General features: G+C 34.3%; 1 protein-coding gene across 4 annotated transcripts; it reads left to right on the top strand.

Moving 5' to 3' along the window:
* Window positions 1-7666: 7666 nt before the first annotated feature.
* On the top strand, window positions 7667-11659 carry LOC131651952 (glutamate receptor 3.6-like). Of its 4 annotated transcripts, none has more exons than XM_058921693.1 (7): window positions 7667-7885; window positions 8175-8464; window positions 8559-9910; window positions 9998-10275; window positions 10387-10418; window positions 10515-10921; window positions 11019-11659. In XM_058921693.1, exons 2-7 carry the CDS (start codon window positions 8197-8199, stop codon window positions 11538-11540), a joined length of 2859 nt encoding a protein of 952 aa, XP_058777676.1. In that variant the 5' UTR covers window positions 7667-7885; window positions 8175-8196; the 3' UTR covers window positions 11541-11659. The 4 variants fall into 4 exon arrangements, with proteins under 4 accessions (XP_058777676.1, XP_058777677.1, XP_058777678.1 ...); XM_058921694.1 differs by having other exon boundaries at window positions 7667-7978; XM_058921695.1 differs by having other exon boundaries at window positions 7690-7775.
* Window positions 11660-16971: the final 5312 nt, after the last annotated feature.

Raw genomic sequence — 16971 nt, 5'->3', positions numbered from 1 at the left:
TCTTATAGCGGAAGTTCAAAAATAATTCACTTCCATGGCTCTAAGGCCTCAAGAGAAATAACTTCACCAACTCGTGGTTTAACATAAATCCAACAAAACAAGATATGTAACAATGAAACAAATAAAACAATGCAAATAAAGCAATCCCATGTTCCCCAGTGTTACGTATCAGAGCGACTCCTAAGACTCAACCGAGCAACACATGCTCCATGCTTATTCAAGTACCTTGATTATCTGTACTTTCAAAGAAGCACAAACACAACAACAGAAAAGAGGTGAGAATCCCATTCAAATAATAACCGGTGAATATCACATGCTAAGGAGTAGCATTCACAACATAAATGCAACAATCACATATACAAACAAATCACATAACAACACCCCACACATTCACGATGCACAAATCATATTTTAATTATGTATGTCAGTGATTCACCCATCACAACTCCATGTATGTGGTACCAGCATTACCAATACGGTTCAATTATATTAACCTGACTCTCGTCAGAATTCGGATAAGTCTTAATTATTTCTCTGAACTACGAATTATCTCCATACGACTCTACCTTAAGAGTCCGGACGAGACTAGGTACCCATCATAGAATTACACCTAGGCTCATCTCCACTTAACACGACATGATAATGCATGACATACAATTATACACAATTCAATATAATATTATACATATCACGATCCATACTGATCACACGTGACGTGAGCCACATACTCACCCTAATTCCTTCAATGAATTACACCATTCCCAGTAGAACATCCAATAGTAAGAGATCCACAAAATGAGCACACAAGCCTCTCGTCTATTTAAAGTCCCCGTAAAACTCCCACATTTTACTCATTTGCCACCGACCTAGTTTAATTTCTAGTTATCTATGTTCTTATTACTCTCTGGGATCCTTAGAATTTACGTCGCATGCGAAATCATGAAAGAAATAACAAAAATGGGAAAATTCTACACAGGCTTGGTCATACGCGTAATGCCTAGTTTGTTACGCGCATTGCCTTGTTTCCCTAGCAATAATTACGCGTAATGGCTAGTTTTACGCGTAATGCCTTGCTCCCTCGCCCCTGTCCTTATGCGTAATGGCTAGTCCTTACTCGTATGACCAGAGTTAATTCCCTTCAAAACTTCCCCATCACCCACCATACGCGTGATGGCCCTGCCATACGCGTAATGCCTTGCCCCATACACGTAATGCCTTACCCATTACGCATATGGGCCGTCTTAGACAAAAATTTTCCAAATTTGCATCAGAAATGCATCTGTGTGATTTTTATCCATTGTAGCACTTATAAGCTCCTAAAATCGATCCAAAACAGTCCCAATTCATATTCTATCAACCTATACTCATCCTATAAGAATTATCCCTCAACAAATAGGAATTTTTCATACCAATTACATGCCTAATCTCTTATTTCCATCACCAACAACATGGTTCATAAAGAACATATCACAACATAATTTTCAAGCAACAATTCAACATATTATGAGATACTCAGCATGACAATTGTTCATACATATCCAATCACCAATTTTAGTCACAACATATGTATCAACACAATCAAATTCATGGCAAACAGAAAAATACACATAAACCTAATAGGGAAAGGAACCTTCACTACCCTTTCATATTCAAACAACATTGGATGAACCCATTCTCCCTTTACCTTAATTCCAAGCTTGATTTCCTTTGGCAATAGTGAAACTGAATGATTCCCTTTCTTTTCCTTAGCTCCCCTCTTTCTCTTTTTATGTGAAAAGTGTTTTCCCTAACTCTCTATTATCTCCTATATTCCCTAATTTCTTATTATTCCAATTATTATTTAATTAATCCAATAATTCTAATAATTAAAATAATAGTAATAATAACAATAATATGAATAATAATAATAATATCAATAATAACAATAATTTATATTATCTACTACTAATATCCTATTATTATTATTGTTATATTACTCTCATTACATTTCCAATAATTACCCAATCATTAACTTAGAGTCTACCCTTGCACTAATACCCTTAATTTAACCACTACCAATCTCAATTATAAAAATATAACACAAATGACTAAATATTTAAATGGGATGTTACACGAAGCATCTGGTATTCTATGTTATCATTGTAATAAGGAGGATCACACAAGAAAGGTATTCCCTGAATGCCTGAAAGATCATGGAGGTAAGGATAATGGAAACGCAGCCATTGTTCAAGATGATTTCAAATCATCTGATGTTCTTGTGGTTTCAAGCGGTGACTCGAGTAAGGAGTGGATTATGGATTCGGGTTGCACTTGGCACTTGACTCTAAACAAAGACTTGTTCAAGGAATTATGTGATAAAGATGATGGATATGTGTTGTTGGGAAACAACAAAGCTTGCAAGATTGAAGATGTTGGATCTGTGAGATTCAAGCTCCATGATGAGTCAATAAGGATGTTGACTGAAGTCAGGCATGTTCCTGATTTGAAGAGAAATCTAATTTCTCTTTGTGAATTTGACAAGAAAGGATATATTTTCCAAGGAGAGAAAAGTATCCTAAAAGTCATGAAGGAGTCGAAGGAATTCTTGAGAGGCGTGAAGAAACAAGACTTGTATACCATTGAGGCTGAAGTTGTAAGTGGTTCGACAAATGTTGCATCCACGAAACCTTTGTCGAAGACATAAATTTGGCACATGAGATCGGGCCATGTCAGTGAAAGGGGTCTGGTCGAATTGGGAAAACAAAATTTGCTTGGTGGAGACAAAATCAAAAAGCTGAAGTGTTGTGAACCATGTGTACTTGGAAAATTTTGCAGAGTGAAGTTCAACAAAGGCAAACAAATAACACATGGATCCCTTGATTACATCTATGTTGATCTTTGGGGGCCTGCTAGGTGTCCATCACATTTAGGAGCAAGGTATTTTCTATCCATAGTAGATGATTATTCTAGAAAATTATGGGTATTCATTTAGAAGACTAAGGATGAAACTTTTGAGAATTTCAAAAGGTGGTAGATTCTGGTTAAAAATCAAACTGACTGAAATGTCAAAATGTTGAAAAATAAAGAACATGGAGGGATTATACGAGTTCCTCTCACAGTCCGAGAGTACGTATAGTCCCCTTACAACATGTACTAAATTTCAATAGTGTTACAACCTTATACAAGTCTAATCCTAGTCTCTATACATACGTCATTAACCAAATCACTAAGGCAAATCACTTTATGATTCAACCAAGTAGAAAAGAGAACAATCCTCTCCTTTTCCACTCTATTGCTTCCATTAATCCTGGACCTCAAGGTATGCAAACAGAATTCTGTATTTTTAATAAGAAGTTTGGATATGTAAGATGTATATCAATTACTAGAATTGATCTTCCCTTTCAAGTAGGCAATTCATAATATGATACACTAGTGCTCAGAAGTAATGTTGAAACTTTAAATGATGCAATGAAATTGAATGCAGTAAGTTTCACACAAAGGTTTATGACACGAAGCACTTGTTTTGAAACTTGAGAGAAAATGAGTTTGAATTGAATTGAAAGAGGTAATTTTTCAAAATCTGAAACAAAGAGTATTTATACATGTATCATACCATTATGAAAGAGTATAATATGATGAATCAATAAATTGATTGATGGATGAAGTTTGAAATACCCTGGAATTAGATTTTTTAACCAAAAAATGTCACTGCTTTAGTGGTAACCTGTTAACACATCATCGTAACCGATTACAGCTGAAGTAATGCATAAAATTTGAAATTTTTGTATGTGTAACAGGTTAACCAAAAGGTGTAATCAGTTAACCAAAAGGTGTAACCAATTACACTTGACACTTTTTCAAAAACAAGGTAATGTTACTAACTGGTGTGAATTGTGACGGTTTTAATATGCTATTACGAGGGTTTCAAATGCCACAATTTACCAAAACCAAAATGTTTGATACAATTTTTGAAAAACCATTTTTACGTTCATGTAACCGGTTAACCAATTTTTGTAATCAGTTACACTTGCTCTTAATTTGAACAATACTTATAAAAAACGGTTTGTATGCAGAAGCCATGATGTTAATTTAGAAACAAGTTATGCATATGGATGAAATTAACATAATATTTATGTGCATTATAGTATATTAGATTTGCAACTTGTACTTAGAAGATGATGATCAAGCTCCCAAGAGGTCCAAGGTCATATTTAACAATATTGCTTGAGATACAAGTATTGATTCCATAGCTTTAGCTGAGGATGCCTTTGCTCATCCAAAATTTTCAAAAAGAGACCAATAAAGTGTACGTTAAAGATAATGAGATTACTATGGCAATCCACCAAATCAACCTGCAACTCAACAAAAGAAGCCATACTGGGAGACAACTCTTGAAAAGATGGTTGCCCAAAGTGCAAAATTTTAAGAAGAGTTAAGGAATGATCAAAAGAGTTCTTCCCCATCAATCATAATTTTGGAAATCCAGGTTGGTCAAATTTCTTAGCAACTTTCACAACAAGTTCAAGGAAGTCTTCAAAGCAATAAAATCATTAATCCTAGAGATCATGCAAACTTAATGCTATTACCATCAGAATTCAAAGGGTCGATAATCCAACTCCACTTAAAGAAATAATGAGTAAGAGTACTTCATCGTTCGAACCTATAAAAGTTGAGGAAGAAATTCACAACACCACTAAAGCAAATGAAAATGTTGAAATCCAATAAAAGGGGCAAGAATTCTCTGAGAAGTAAAGGGGGAATGACCAAAACCATACATTAGATTGCCTTATCCTCAAAGATTGAGAGAACCTAAAGATGAAAAAAGTTTTGGTAAATTCCTTGAAATGTTCAAAAAGCGGCAAATCAACATTCCATTTGTTGAAACACTATAAAAGATGCCTAATCATGCAATATTTATTAAGAACATCATTTATGAAAAGAAGACCATAGGTGATGAAATTGTCAAATTATGCGATTAGTGCAATTTCATATTACAAAGAAAAATACACATAAAGTGCAAAAATCCTGGGAGTGTCACCTTCCATTATACAACTAGGGATAAAACATTCAAGAAAACTCTTATTGATCTTGGTGCCAGTGTAAGTTTGACGCTATTATCGATTTATAAGAGATTGAGTGTTGGAATAATAAGCAACACAATGATGATACTCCAGTTTTAAAATTGGATCAATTGAGTAAGTGTTATATTCTTTGCATTACTAGATTATTTTATTATAATCTCATTTCCTATTTTCTTGTTCCATTGTTTTTCTAGAAGAGTATAGTGTACATACAAAAGATACTTTGATGTCTAAGTTAGGTATTGTGTTAGTAGGTAGAAAGTGAATAGATGGAATATGTTGTAAAAATATGGTGATTGTACCTGAGAAAAGACTCCTAGTTTATAGCGTGACTTCAAAGTGGTATGCTCCAAGTTGTTATTATCTTCATGTTGAATGCATATCAGATAAACTTATTTTGTTATTGAAATTGAATTCAAGACAGAGGATAACTCGTATAATATTTATATGAGCTATTTGATGTGTCAAATATGATAACAAAATTTGAAACCGACCGAATTAGACTAACTCACACCAAATTTAATGAGGAAAATTAATTGAACTGGGGGAGGTGTGGGTGCGGGAAAAACCCCGAATTTTAAAAATTGGGCAGGGTTGGGGTATTGACACTCTTTGCGCCACTCTCGCCCTCACCCAACCTACTAAAAATGATTAAATTTATTATTTATTTACCCTTATTATGATAGTACATTGTTTTGATGATTTCACATTTAGAATTTTGATTTTTTTTTAAAATTTAAGTTTTATGATTAATTTATGTTGAATCTACTATTTAATTTAATTATTAATTTTTTATTTTACGAAAGAACGAAATATAAATACTCGAAAACATGTAAAGATGCTTTATTTTGATAAAATTTTGTTTTCTAGGGACCAACAACGTGAGGCGGGGAAACTTAACTTCATTGGAGTTGGGGGTGTGTGTTCAACAATAATTCTCAATCAAATTTGAGGGTTAAGGCGTGGATGGTATAAAGAGACATAAGGCAAAGTTGATAATACTTAAAACATATCATGCTATTATCATAGCTATGTCGAACAATGAAACAAATACATGTCATGTATATAGATTCTTTATACATGTGCTCTTATATAACAAAGCTACAAATAAAAATTTTGTTTTTGAAAAGAATAATAAAATATTAATTATACACTTTTAATAAGATTAACATACAATTTTTAAGATAAATTTTTTCCATTTAACTCTAATTTGTGTCCTTATGACACATGATAGCGCTAACCAATAATTTAATGGGAATGACATCAGCGTTGCATCATCTTTTTACCTATATGAGCTCATATTATCTATCCAGGTGAACAAACACCCCATATGGTCTAGGACTTGAACCTTGCTATTAAACTATTGAGTATTGCTATTCTTACACCATTTATTACACCAAATACTTACACCAAACACTGTTCACCGTATTTGGTTAATGCAGTGTAAAAACTTGGTTAATGCAGTGCTGAAGTTGGTTAATGTAACATACAGCTATTAAAAATAATTTTTAGCAGCTGTATGTTAATGTAACATACAGCTATTAAAAATAATTTTTAACAGTCACCAAACTTGGTTAATGCTGTGTAAAAACTTGGTTAATGCAGTAATAAAGTTGGTTAATGCAACATTCAGGTATTAAAATTAATTTTTAGCAGTCATCAAACTTGGTTAATGCAGTGTAAAAATTTGGTTAATGCAGTAATGAAGTTGGTTAATGCACTTTCAGGTATTAAAAATAAATGTCCGTACATGAACAGTGTCGTCCGTACATGAACAGTGTCGTCCGTACATACGGTGTAGCATTTTTGTAAACTATTTAACTCATTTTCAAGTAGGTTTCTTTCTTAGATAATCCATGATATACTTATCTGATTAGGCTACTTAATCCCATAATAATAGTAGTTAATTACCCCTAATAAAAATATACTTATCATTTTCAATTGCATTTTTTCTATGAAGAGAATTTGAGGTCACTGACATCATGATTTTTTCTATGATTTTCAGAATCAGATCCACTTCCACAACACTCTCCACTATGTAAATGGACACACTGAGAGAAAGTAGTAAAAGTCCACAGATCTAAACCATCACATTCACATCACAAGATGGTTGTGTTATTGCTGTTTCTTTAATTATTATAAACTCACAAGATGACTGTGTTGTCTTTACACTTTACAGCGACAATTATCTTCATTTTATTACATGCAAATCTCCCACATATTCTCACTGGCTAAACCACTACTAATTGTCATTTTCATCGACACAAATTGATTGCAACTGAACCTAGATCAATAATCCAAGTTGTGAAAATATGACAACAACTGATCAGAGACACTGATGATACACTCGTAAACACTCTGACAATCAAGTCAATTTATAATCTCGTACATTCTTGTAGCATATTCGAGAGGTATTCCAGTCCATTTGTTGGACCAGGCTTTTCCCAGTCCAACACTAAAAAAATAATAACTAAAAAGGATTAAAAAAAATGGACCTAACAAAAAATGAAAAAGACAAAAGGAGAGACAGAGAGAATATCCATTTGTGACTGATAATCGATTGAGCAACAAAAATATCCTGCTTATTTTACGTTTATTTTATGTTGTTTTCTCCATTTTTCTTTAGTGCCTTGACCCTTTTCTCCATAATGCTTATTAACCTCTTTCTCTATTCCAACTTTTGGTTCCTTCTCCATCTACAATTTTTAGCCACAGGTTAAAGTTCATCTTTTTATTCTTAAATTCAATCAAGTTTCACTTTTTCCTGCACCCTTTTGCTGTTTTTTTATAGAATCCACATCATATATCATTTATAAATCTCCAAGGTATGCGTTCTCTTAACTTCATCAACTTACTTACTTACACAGTCACCATATTCCTTAAAGTTTTGTTCTTTCCCTTGTTGGGGTTTTGATATTGTAAGCTATTACTTTTGTTTGCTTTATTAGAAGATACTTTGGTTCTTTCCTATTTACAAAATATTGCTTGTGTTGTGTGTTTATGTTTTGCTTGGTGCTTTGTGTCTCTTAAGCTTCTCAATTTTTGTAAGCCATTTACACAATTTGGTTTTTAAGGTTATGTTATGTTGCTGTCTTTATGGCTATTTTTATATAGGCAACTCATTATTCATCCCACAATGGTTAAAGTTTGGTTATTGGCTCTAATGATTCTCTACAATGGCTTCTCTTTAAGTGTGTTTGGTATTCATAATTCAACAAGACCTGAATTTGTACATATTGGAGCTCTCTTCTCTTTCAATACTAGTGTTGGTAAGATTATCAAAATCGCGATTGAATCGGCTGTTGAAGATGTAAATTCAGATCCAAATATTCTCGGCGAGACCAAGTTGAAGCTCTCTCTTCAAGAAGATTCTAAATATAGAGGCTTTCTTAGCATTGCTGAGGGTATGTGTTTCATAATTATATGAATGTTTGTGATTTGTTGACAGTCTAAAACTTTTTACAGAGTGTATCGAAACTAAACTATAATTAATTACAGTTTTGCAGGTCATGGCTAGACACAATGTGGCAATAATTGGTCCTCATAGTTCTGTAACAGCTCATGTCATAACTCATATTGCGAACGAGCTTCAAGTTCCTCTTCTCTCATTTTCAGCTTTAGACCCTACGCTTTCTTCGCTTCAATTTCCATTCTTTATTAGAACATGTCACAGTGATCTTTTTCAAATGGCGGCAATAGCAGACCTTGTTGATTACTATGGATGGAAAGAAGTCATTGCTGTGTATATAGATGATGACAATGGAAGGAACGGAATCGTTGCATTAGGCGATAAGCTTGCTGAGAGACGCTGCAGGATCTCATATAAAGCACCTGTGAGCCCCGAAGCAACTCCGGAGGAGATTACGAATGTGCTTGTTCAGGTGGCTCTTGCAGAATCAAGAATTATTGTTGTTCATGCTAACACTCTTTGGGGTCCGAAAGTGTTTAGTGTTGCAAAGAATCTTGGAATGATGGGAACTGGTTATGTATGGATAGCCACTGCTTTTCTTTCAGCTATTCTTGATATAAGTAGTCCTTTATCTTCTGATAAAATGGATGAAATCCAAGGAGTGTTGACAACGCGCGTGTACACGCCGGATTCGGAGCTTAAAAGAAGGTTTGCTTCGAAATGGAAAAACTTGACTCGCGGAAATACTGCTAATGGCCCTCTTGGACTTAGTTTTTTGTCTCTCTATGCATATGATACTATTTATGCTCTTGCTCATGCACTTGATGCATTTTTCAAGCAAGGGAACAAAATCACCTTCACAAATGATTCAAAACTACTTTCACTGCATGGTGACAGCTTGAATCTCGAAGCGTTGAACGTCTTCAATGAAGGAAACTTGTTACGTAAAAACTTTTATGGGGTTAACATGACAGGTGTGACAGGCTTGTTCAAATATGCACCTGATGGAAACCTTGTTAATCCCGCATATGAAATCATCAATGTGATTGGAACCGGGTCACGGAGGATTGGTTATTGGTCTAATCATTCTGGATTATCGGCCGTTCCTCCAGAAACAAATCATTCCAAACCGGGCAACGATTTCAGGGAAAGCAAAAAGCTACTCCCTGTGATTTGGCCTGGCGACATATACCAGAAGCCTCGCGGTTGGGTTTTTCCGAACAACGGAAGGCTATTAAGAATTGGAGTACCGAAACGCGTTAGTTACCGCCAATTTTTGTCACAAGTACCAGGCACTGATACATTTCAAGGATTCTGCATTGATGTGTTTCTCTCTGCAGTTAACCTCTTGCCTTATGCTGTCCCTTATAAGTTCATTCCATATGGGGATGGCAAGACCAATCCTAGCAACACCGAGCTTGTCCGTTTAATAACAACCGGTGTGAGTATCATCATCTCAATAGTCTTTTGTTGAGTTTGGGTGATTTTATAGTAATCTTATGAGATCGGTTTTCAAATTTTCTTACAGGAATTCGACGGTGCCGTAGGTGACATTGCAATTACCACAGAAAGAACAAAAATGGTGGATTTTACTCAGCCATACGTCGAGTCTGGTTTAGTGGTAGTAGCACCTGTTAGGGGGTCTGAAACAAGTGCTTTGGCCTTTTTGGCTCCATTTACACCAAGAATGTGGTTTGTCACTGCATTGTTTTTCATAATAGTTGGAACTGTTGTTTGGATTTTGGAGCATAGGGTGAATGATGAATTTAGAGGACCACCCAGAAAACAATTGATTACTATTTGTTGGTAAGTAAATTTTCTACTTTGAGCCTTTTTTAAAGCCAAATCAATGTTGATGATGCTTGAAATAATTTAGCACATGCATGGATTCAATTTTGTTTGTGTTGTATTTGGCAGGTTTAGCTTTTCAACAATGTTCTTTTCACATAGTAAGTTCAAATTCTCTGTCTTCTATGACATACTTATATAGTAGAAGTTTTAACTTCTCTTTGATTAATCATGTTATATTTTTCTGAACTATGTAGGGGAAAATACAGTGAGCACGCTCGGTCGTTGCGTGCTACTTATATGGTTATTTGTAGTTCTCATAATTACTTCAAGTTACACAGCAAGTCTAACATCAATCCTCACTGTACAACAACTTTCTTCACCAATTAAGGGCATTGAAAGTTTAGTAAATATGAAAGAACCAATTGGTTACAGTCAAGGCTCATTTGCTAAAGATTATTTAATCCAAGAAATCGGTATTGATGAGTCTAGGCTTGTTCCTTTAACAACACCAGAACAAGTTACTAGAGCACTGACAAAAGGTCCTCAAGATGGTGGTGTTGCTGCTTATATCGATCAACGTGCCTATATCGATATATTCCTTTCAAGCCGATGTCAGTTTACTGTTGTAGGTCAAGAGTTCACCCGAAACGGTTGGGGATTTGTAAGTATCTTTCAAGTTTTCTTAGCAATTTCTCGCGACAAAAATATCTGCCTAGTGTTTCTAACTGATGAATTGTGGTTCGAACTTTATTTTTCAGGCCTTTCCAAGAGACTCGCCATTAGCAGTTGACCTATCAACCGCCATTTTGCAAATGGTAGACAATGGAGACTTACAAAGAATCCATGACAAGTGGCTTTTGAGTAGAGCTTGTTTAACACAAGGTGCAAAGCTTGAAGTTGAAAGGCTCAAGCTAAAAAGCTTTTGGGGCCTCTATGTAATATGTGGATCAGCTTGTTTGCTTGCTCTACTCATATATTTCATACAGATAATAAGACAGTACTACAAGCACCACTCAGAAGAACATCATGATTCTCCTGACCAAAACTCTGGCTCGGGATCGACGTGTTTGAAGAGTTTCCTCACCTTTGTAGATGAAAAAGAAGAGACTGTTAAAAACCGTTCGAAGAGAAAGAAAATGGAGAGAATCTCGTATAGAAGTAGTGAGGGAGGATCAATCTCCATCAATTCTAATAAAGATTATGTTGCTCAGTCTTCTTCATGCATAGCTGATTCTGTTTCTAATGGTGGAAGTGAACAAGTATTTATCAAAGTAGTGTAAGTATGATCAATATACAAAATTGAAAAGTTTTATTTAGGAAATAAAACTTGCATGGGAAGTGAAAAAGTTTAAACTGCACCAACTATGCAAGTAGAATATATAATATACAAATTGCTAGTTAGTAACCATCTCTATCTTTACCATTGCAACTGATATTGCAGTAACTATCATTGAATGTCAGATTTCTGAAATGATATTATTGCAGTAACTCTAAATAGAAAATCAAATTTATGAAAAGTATTATTCTTTTGTGTTGGCGGGTGTTCAACATGCTAAGTGAATTTCCAATAATTCAAGTGTTGTAACCGGTTATTACGGGATGGTAATTGGTTACAGGGTCGAAAAAAAAGCACTTCGGGTACTTGATAAGTTGTTTTGGAGATGTTGTAACCGGTTATCGTAATAGTGGTAACCGGTTACACCTGAGATGTTTTGTTTTTATTTTTGGTTATGCTTCAGTGGTAACCTGTTAGAGCTTTTGTTGTAACCGATTACCAGCCCGAGTTTTGGGGTTTTAGGCACTTTTATGACTTATTTTAGGTCTCAATTTGTTTTGTATAAATACCCTTATATAATGTAATATTTGGCGAATGATTGTATTAGTTGGTTAATGCAATTTAGATACTCACCCTCAATTACTCTCCATTTCTCTAATTTCTCTTCATCTATCACCATCTTCTCCACAAATACCAAAAACCTCCGTTGATTTGCAAAGTGTAATTATATGTTCTAACATTTGGCATCAAGAGCTCTAGTTCTTATCCACAATCCGCCGTGCAAACATAAACACCGTTTCCAATTATGTTCCCACAAATCTACCAATCCTAGATGCGAAGAATTATGACAAATGGTCCAAACAAATGAAGGTGTTGTTTGGGTATCAAGATGTTCTTGAAGTGATCAAGAATGAGGTTAATCCACTCGTCGTAGACGCTACAGATGCACAAAAGGTTGCCCATAAGGAAGAAAAGAAGAAGGATTACAAGGCGTTGTTCTTGATTCATTCTTGTGTGGATGGTGACAACTTTGAGAAGGTTGGCGATTGCGAATCGGCAAAGCAAGCTTGGGAGATCTTGGAAAAGGCTTATGCAGGGGTTGTTAAAGCAAAGGTGGTGAGGTTACAAACTCACAAACGGCAACTTGAATTAATTCAAATGGAGGAAAAGGAAACAATCAACGATTACGTAACGCGAATTACGCGATTGATGAATCAAACCAAGTCTTGTGGAGAAGCTATTTTGAAGCAGAATATTGTGTCATAAATCTTGCGTTCATTGACACCAAGATTTAACAACACTGTAGTGGCGATTGAAGAGTCGAAGGATCTTCTGACGTTGAGTAAAGAGGAGCCTCAAAGCTCTCTTGAGGCTCATGAATAAAGGATGGATAAGAGGAGTAACGACAAAGCAAAGACGGAGGTCGCTTTGCAAGCGCAGTTCAATGAAAAGAACAAGAAATTGAAAGGAAAATGTCACGTGAAGAACAAAGGAAATTTTCAAAATTTTGGTGGAAAAGATTCACAAAATTCAAGGAATTCGACGAATCAAAGGGGTGAGAGCAGCTGCAGAAAGGATAGCCATGGCAACTATACCAAGAAGTTTGACAAGAGTAAAGCACAATGCCTTAATTGTCAAAAACTTGGTCATTTTGCAAGATATTGCAATGCAAAACAGAGAAAACCTCAAGGTGATGAAGCCAAGGTTGCTAGACAAGAGTTGGATGAAGAGAATACACTCTTAGTCATGATTGTAAGAACAAGATTGATTCTACCTCTGGCCTCGAGTTTTGATGATAACTTTACATGGTATCTTAGAGAATAATTGTGTACTCAAATAGTTTTTGTGTAGTGAGTAGCTTTTGCTAAATATGTTATGACTTTGGTAAGAAGGTGTGTGGCGTTATCAGACTCTAAACTCAACACTCTGGATACATTTGGTGTGTACAAAATTAAGTCAAGATTCCTGAATTCTTCTTATGCAACAGTTCTAAGGAGTGTTAGTACAAGAGCTTCTGATCGTAACTTTTCAAGGAAGCTTTGGAGCCCTTCTAAAGCTTTGCTTTTGTTGTCCCACGTTCTAAAGATCCTGACACGTCATTCGAATCGGGTCTTCAGCGTGCGCAACCGCAAACTTAAAGAATTCCCATACCCCTTTCTCGCACTCTTTCGACAATCGGTTTGAATTCATCCATGTCATATCCATGTCTTAATTAAGCTAAACAAAAACAACTAATTATTAAGGCACAAAACGGTATAATGCGTTTCTGTCAAAACGCAAAGTATACACGGAATGAATCTAAAGCAATAAAACGCAACATATTACTTTGGCGAGAGAGAACAATTAATTACCTGTATAGAAGTAAGCAACTTCTAGACCCTCACAATGTAAGATTCTTGAAAACGATCAAACTTTCACTCTTCACAAGTAACCCCTATCTAGCAAAGATATTCCTGAAAAATATAAAATAAAAAAGTTAATTGAAGAGTATAAAATGACATGGATAGACAAGCATACAGAATGAATCCGGAGCAATAAAACGCAACATATATATTCACGCAATTTCAGGCAAATTCATCACAATACCAGTATAAATTAAATGCATAAACCAAAATCAATTATCAAACAAAATTATCCTCTAAGTTGGACACATTAATTAAAACTATACTTTTGATCAGGAATAAATTCTATTCTTATCCTTAAATATATTTTTAGAAGATTAAAAAAAGTTTTTTTTCTTTCTCTCTTTCTAATGTGTACTTTTAAAATGTTTTTGAGTTCTGAAAAAAGTTGCTCCCTGATACAGTAATACTCATTACCCTCTAGTTTTGAGTTAATAACTTTGTTTAGTATCTGCTACCTTAAAAATATGGAACTTAAATCTCATTTGTTGTGCATGATTGATTAGCAAAGCAAGTAACGAAGCAATGGAAATATTTTTGATGTTTCTCCAACAAGTAAGCACAAATCATAAAGGGAGTATTTGGTTTAAATTCCCCTTCACCAAACAGAGCTTCAATCAATTGGGAACATCATTGTTCGTTGATCTTAACTAAACAGAATCATTCATTAAACTCGTTGAATCTGCACTCACTATCATTTACTTGAACTTTCATGTGAATGCTCCCCCTACTACCCAAGATTAGACTTATCTAGTGAATGTTAAAGCAAAGCAAAGATACAATGAGACGCTTTCATATATGACAACATGAATCCATTCCATTTTTCTATTTCAACTATGGCAATTCGTGCAAATGGTAGAAATATGGAAACACAAGTTTTATCAATTGAAACCTATCTGAATTCTGGAAGATTACTAATACTATATCTTAATCTCAGAACCACTGGAGTAATGGCAACAACACTGAACTAGTTCAAATTATTTCAAATGAAAACTAGAAGGTGTGGCCATTGAAAAAAAGACAACAGAACCACAACAACAGTAATAACAACTAGAAACATACCTCTTCTGGTGGCTGAGATGGTGAGTCTTCTTCTCCGACGACTGAGTTGGTATGGTGGCTAACGGTTTTCTCGCACGACGATGGCAACGAAGACGGTGAGTTTTCTAATTTGGAATGGTGGCTCACGGTCTTGGTCTTCTTCTCCGACGGATTTCTGAGTTCTATGGGCGCAATAATGGCAAGAGAGAAAGAGGGAATTAGGGATTTGTGAGGGGCAAACGTGTTTTGTCTAATTTTGTTTTTAAATTTTTTTATTTTAAAACAGCTATGACAGCGCTTTTGAAAAGCGCCTTCGTACCCATGCCTTTACCAGCGCTTTTTAGGGTAAAAGCGCTTTCGTAGCCTTACACCTATAGCAGCGCTTTTAAAAGCGCTTTCATAACTCCTCTATAAGAGCGCTTTTGAAAAGCGCTTTCGTACCCATGCCTTTACCAGCGCTTTTTGAAAGCGCTTTCGTAACCCCCTATAAGAGCGCTTTTTTTGTGTGTTTTTTAATTTTGTTTTTAGCGAAACCTATAGCAGCGCTTTTTCCTAAAAGCGCTTTCGTAGGGGTGCTGCTAAAAGACAAATTTGGCATAGTGTAATAATAGAAATAAAAATTGATTAAGTTAATTACACCATTAAATTTTAAATAAAATAAAATTCATTTTATTTATGATGTAGTTTCCACTCTGCTAGACTATAACATGTGATAAAAAAATGAATTTAACGTATATAATATATATTTTTAATTTATATTAAACTCATTTTTTAAATTTGAGGTCCTAAAAAATCAGAGGTCCTGTGCGGTAGCACTCCTTGCACCACCACCGGGCCGACCCTGCTAGGAATCTATGAGTAGCTCTCAATTTTTCTCTGAAGTCTTCTTTGGTGAGACCGACACCATTTATTAGCTTAAAATTGTATTTCAAGTAAAAAATTCTAATCTTTTCTTTAATGTGTTTGGTGAAACAAAACCTAATATTGTTTCACAAATGTTTCATCATTTCTTTTCTGATTGATCATGAATTCTTGCAACATATCCTCAATGTTCAATTCTTGCTTTTCCATCCCTCATTTAGTCAATATGTTTTGGTTAGATGGAATCAACCAAGACATGATGGCATTATCTATAACATTAACGGCATGGGTCACGTCAAATCATCAAAATTATTTTTAGAAGTGAGCTTCGTAACTTCAATGGATCTTGAATTCCAAGTTTTTTTTGGATTCATTCTAAACTCTTATGATATTCTTTATTATGAGATATAAGGTATTTTATATGACTTTCTTTAAAAAAAAAAAAACTAAATTCAACCTTTTTATTTGTTATTTTAATTTAGAACACTTGATTTTTCCTCCCCATAATTGGCCTCCTTTCATCATTCATATTTTTTTGAAAAAGAAAATTTTATGCTAATGTTTTTCTTAAGTTTCGTCCTTCCAAGAATCATGATATATTTTTATATTTGACTCTTCCTTTAGGACTCTCCTTCTATCTCATAGCTGACTTTGTTAAAACTTGATTTCTCATAATTTAATTTTGTGTTTTTTTTTTCTTTTTCTGTTTTTCTGTTTGTTCTTATCTTTGTAACAAAAACAAAACATGTTAACCAAGATTGTTTCATTAATGCTTAAAAATATAATTAATAATTCAGCTATTTAAGTTGTTTAATTTAATTAGAAAACACACTAACAGTTAAAACTGTCATCAGATCACTCCTGTACAGGAGTAGCAGACTCTATATACAGTACATGACCTCAAATTTTAAAGGCCCCAAAATCTGTAAAAATTGATTTTTTTTTTTACATTAAATGTTATAAAAAGAACAATGTTATAAAAATAATTAATAAATAAAAAATTTAATAAAATACTATGATAAAAACCAATAAATTATAAAAATGAGATTGATCAATGTCAAAATAATTATATTTAAATATTTTTAAATTTTCATATTAATATAATTATATTTTTTATGTGTTATTTTAAAT

The sequence above is a fragment of the Vicia villosa genome, linkage group LG2, assembly GCF_029867415.1.
Source record: "Vicia villosa cultivar HV-30 ecotype Madison, WI linkage group LG2, Vvil1.0, whole genome shotgun sequence".
Taxonomy (NCBI): Eukaryota; Viridiplantae; Streptophyta; class Magnoliopsida; order Fabales; family Fabaceae; genus Vicia; species Vicia villosa.
This window is presented reverse-complemented; position numbering and strand designations above follow the sequence as displayed.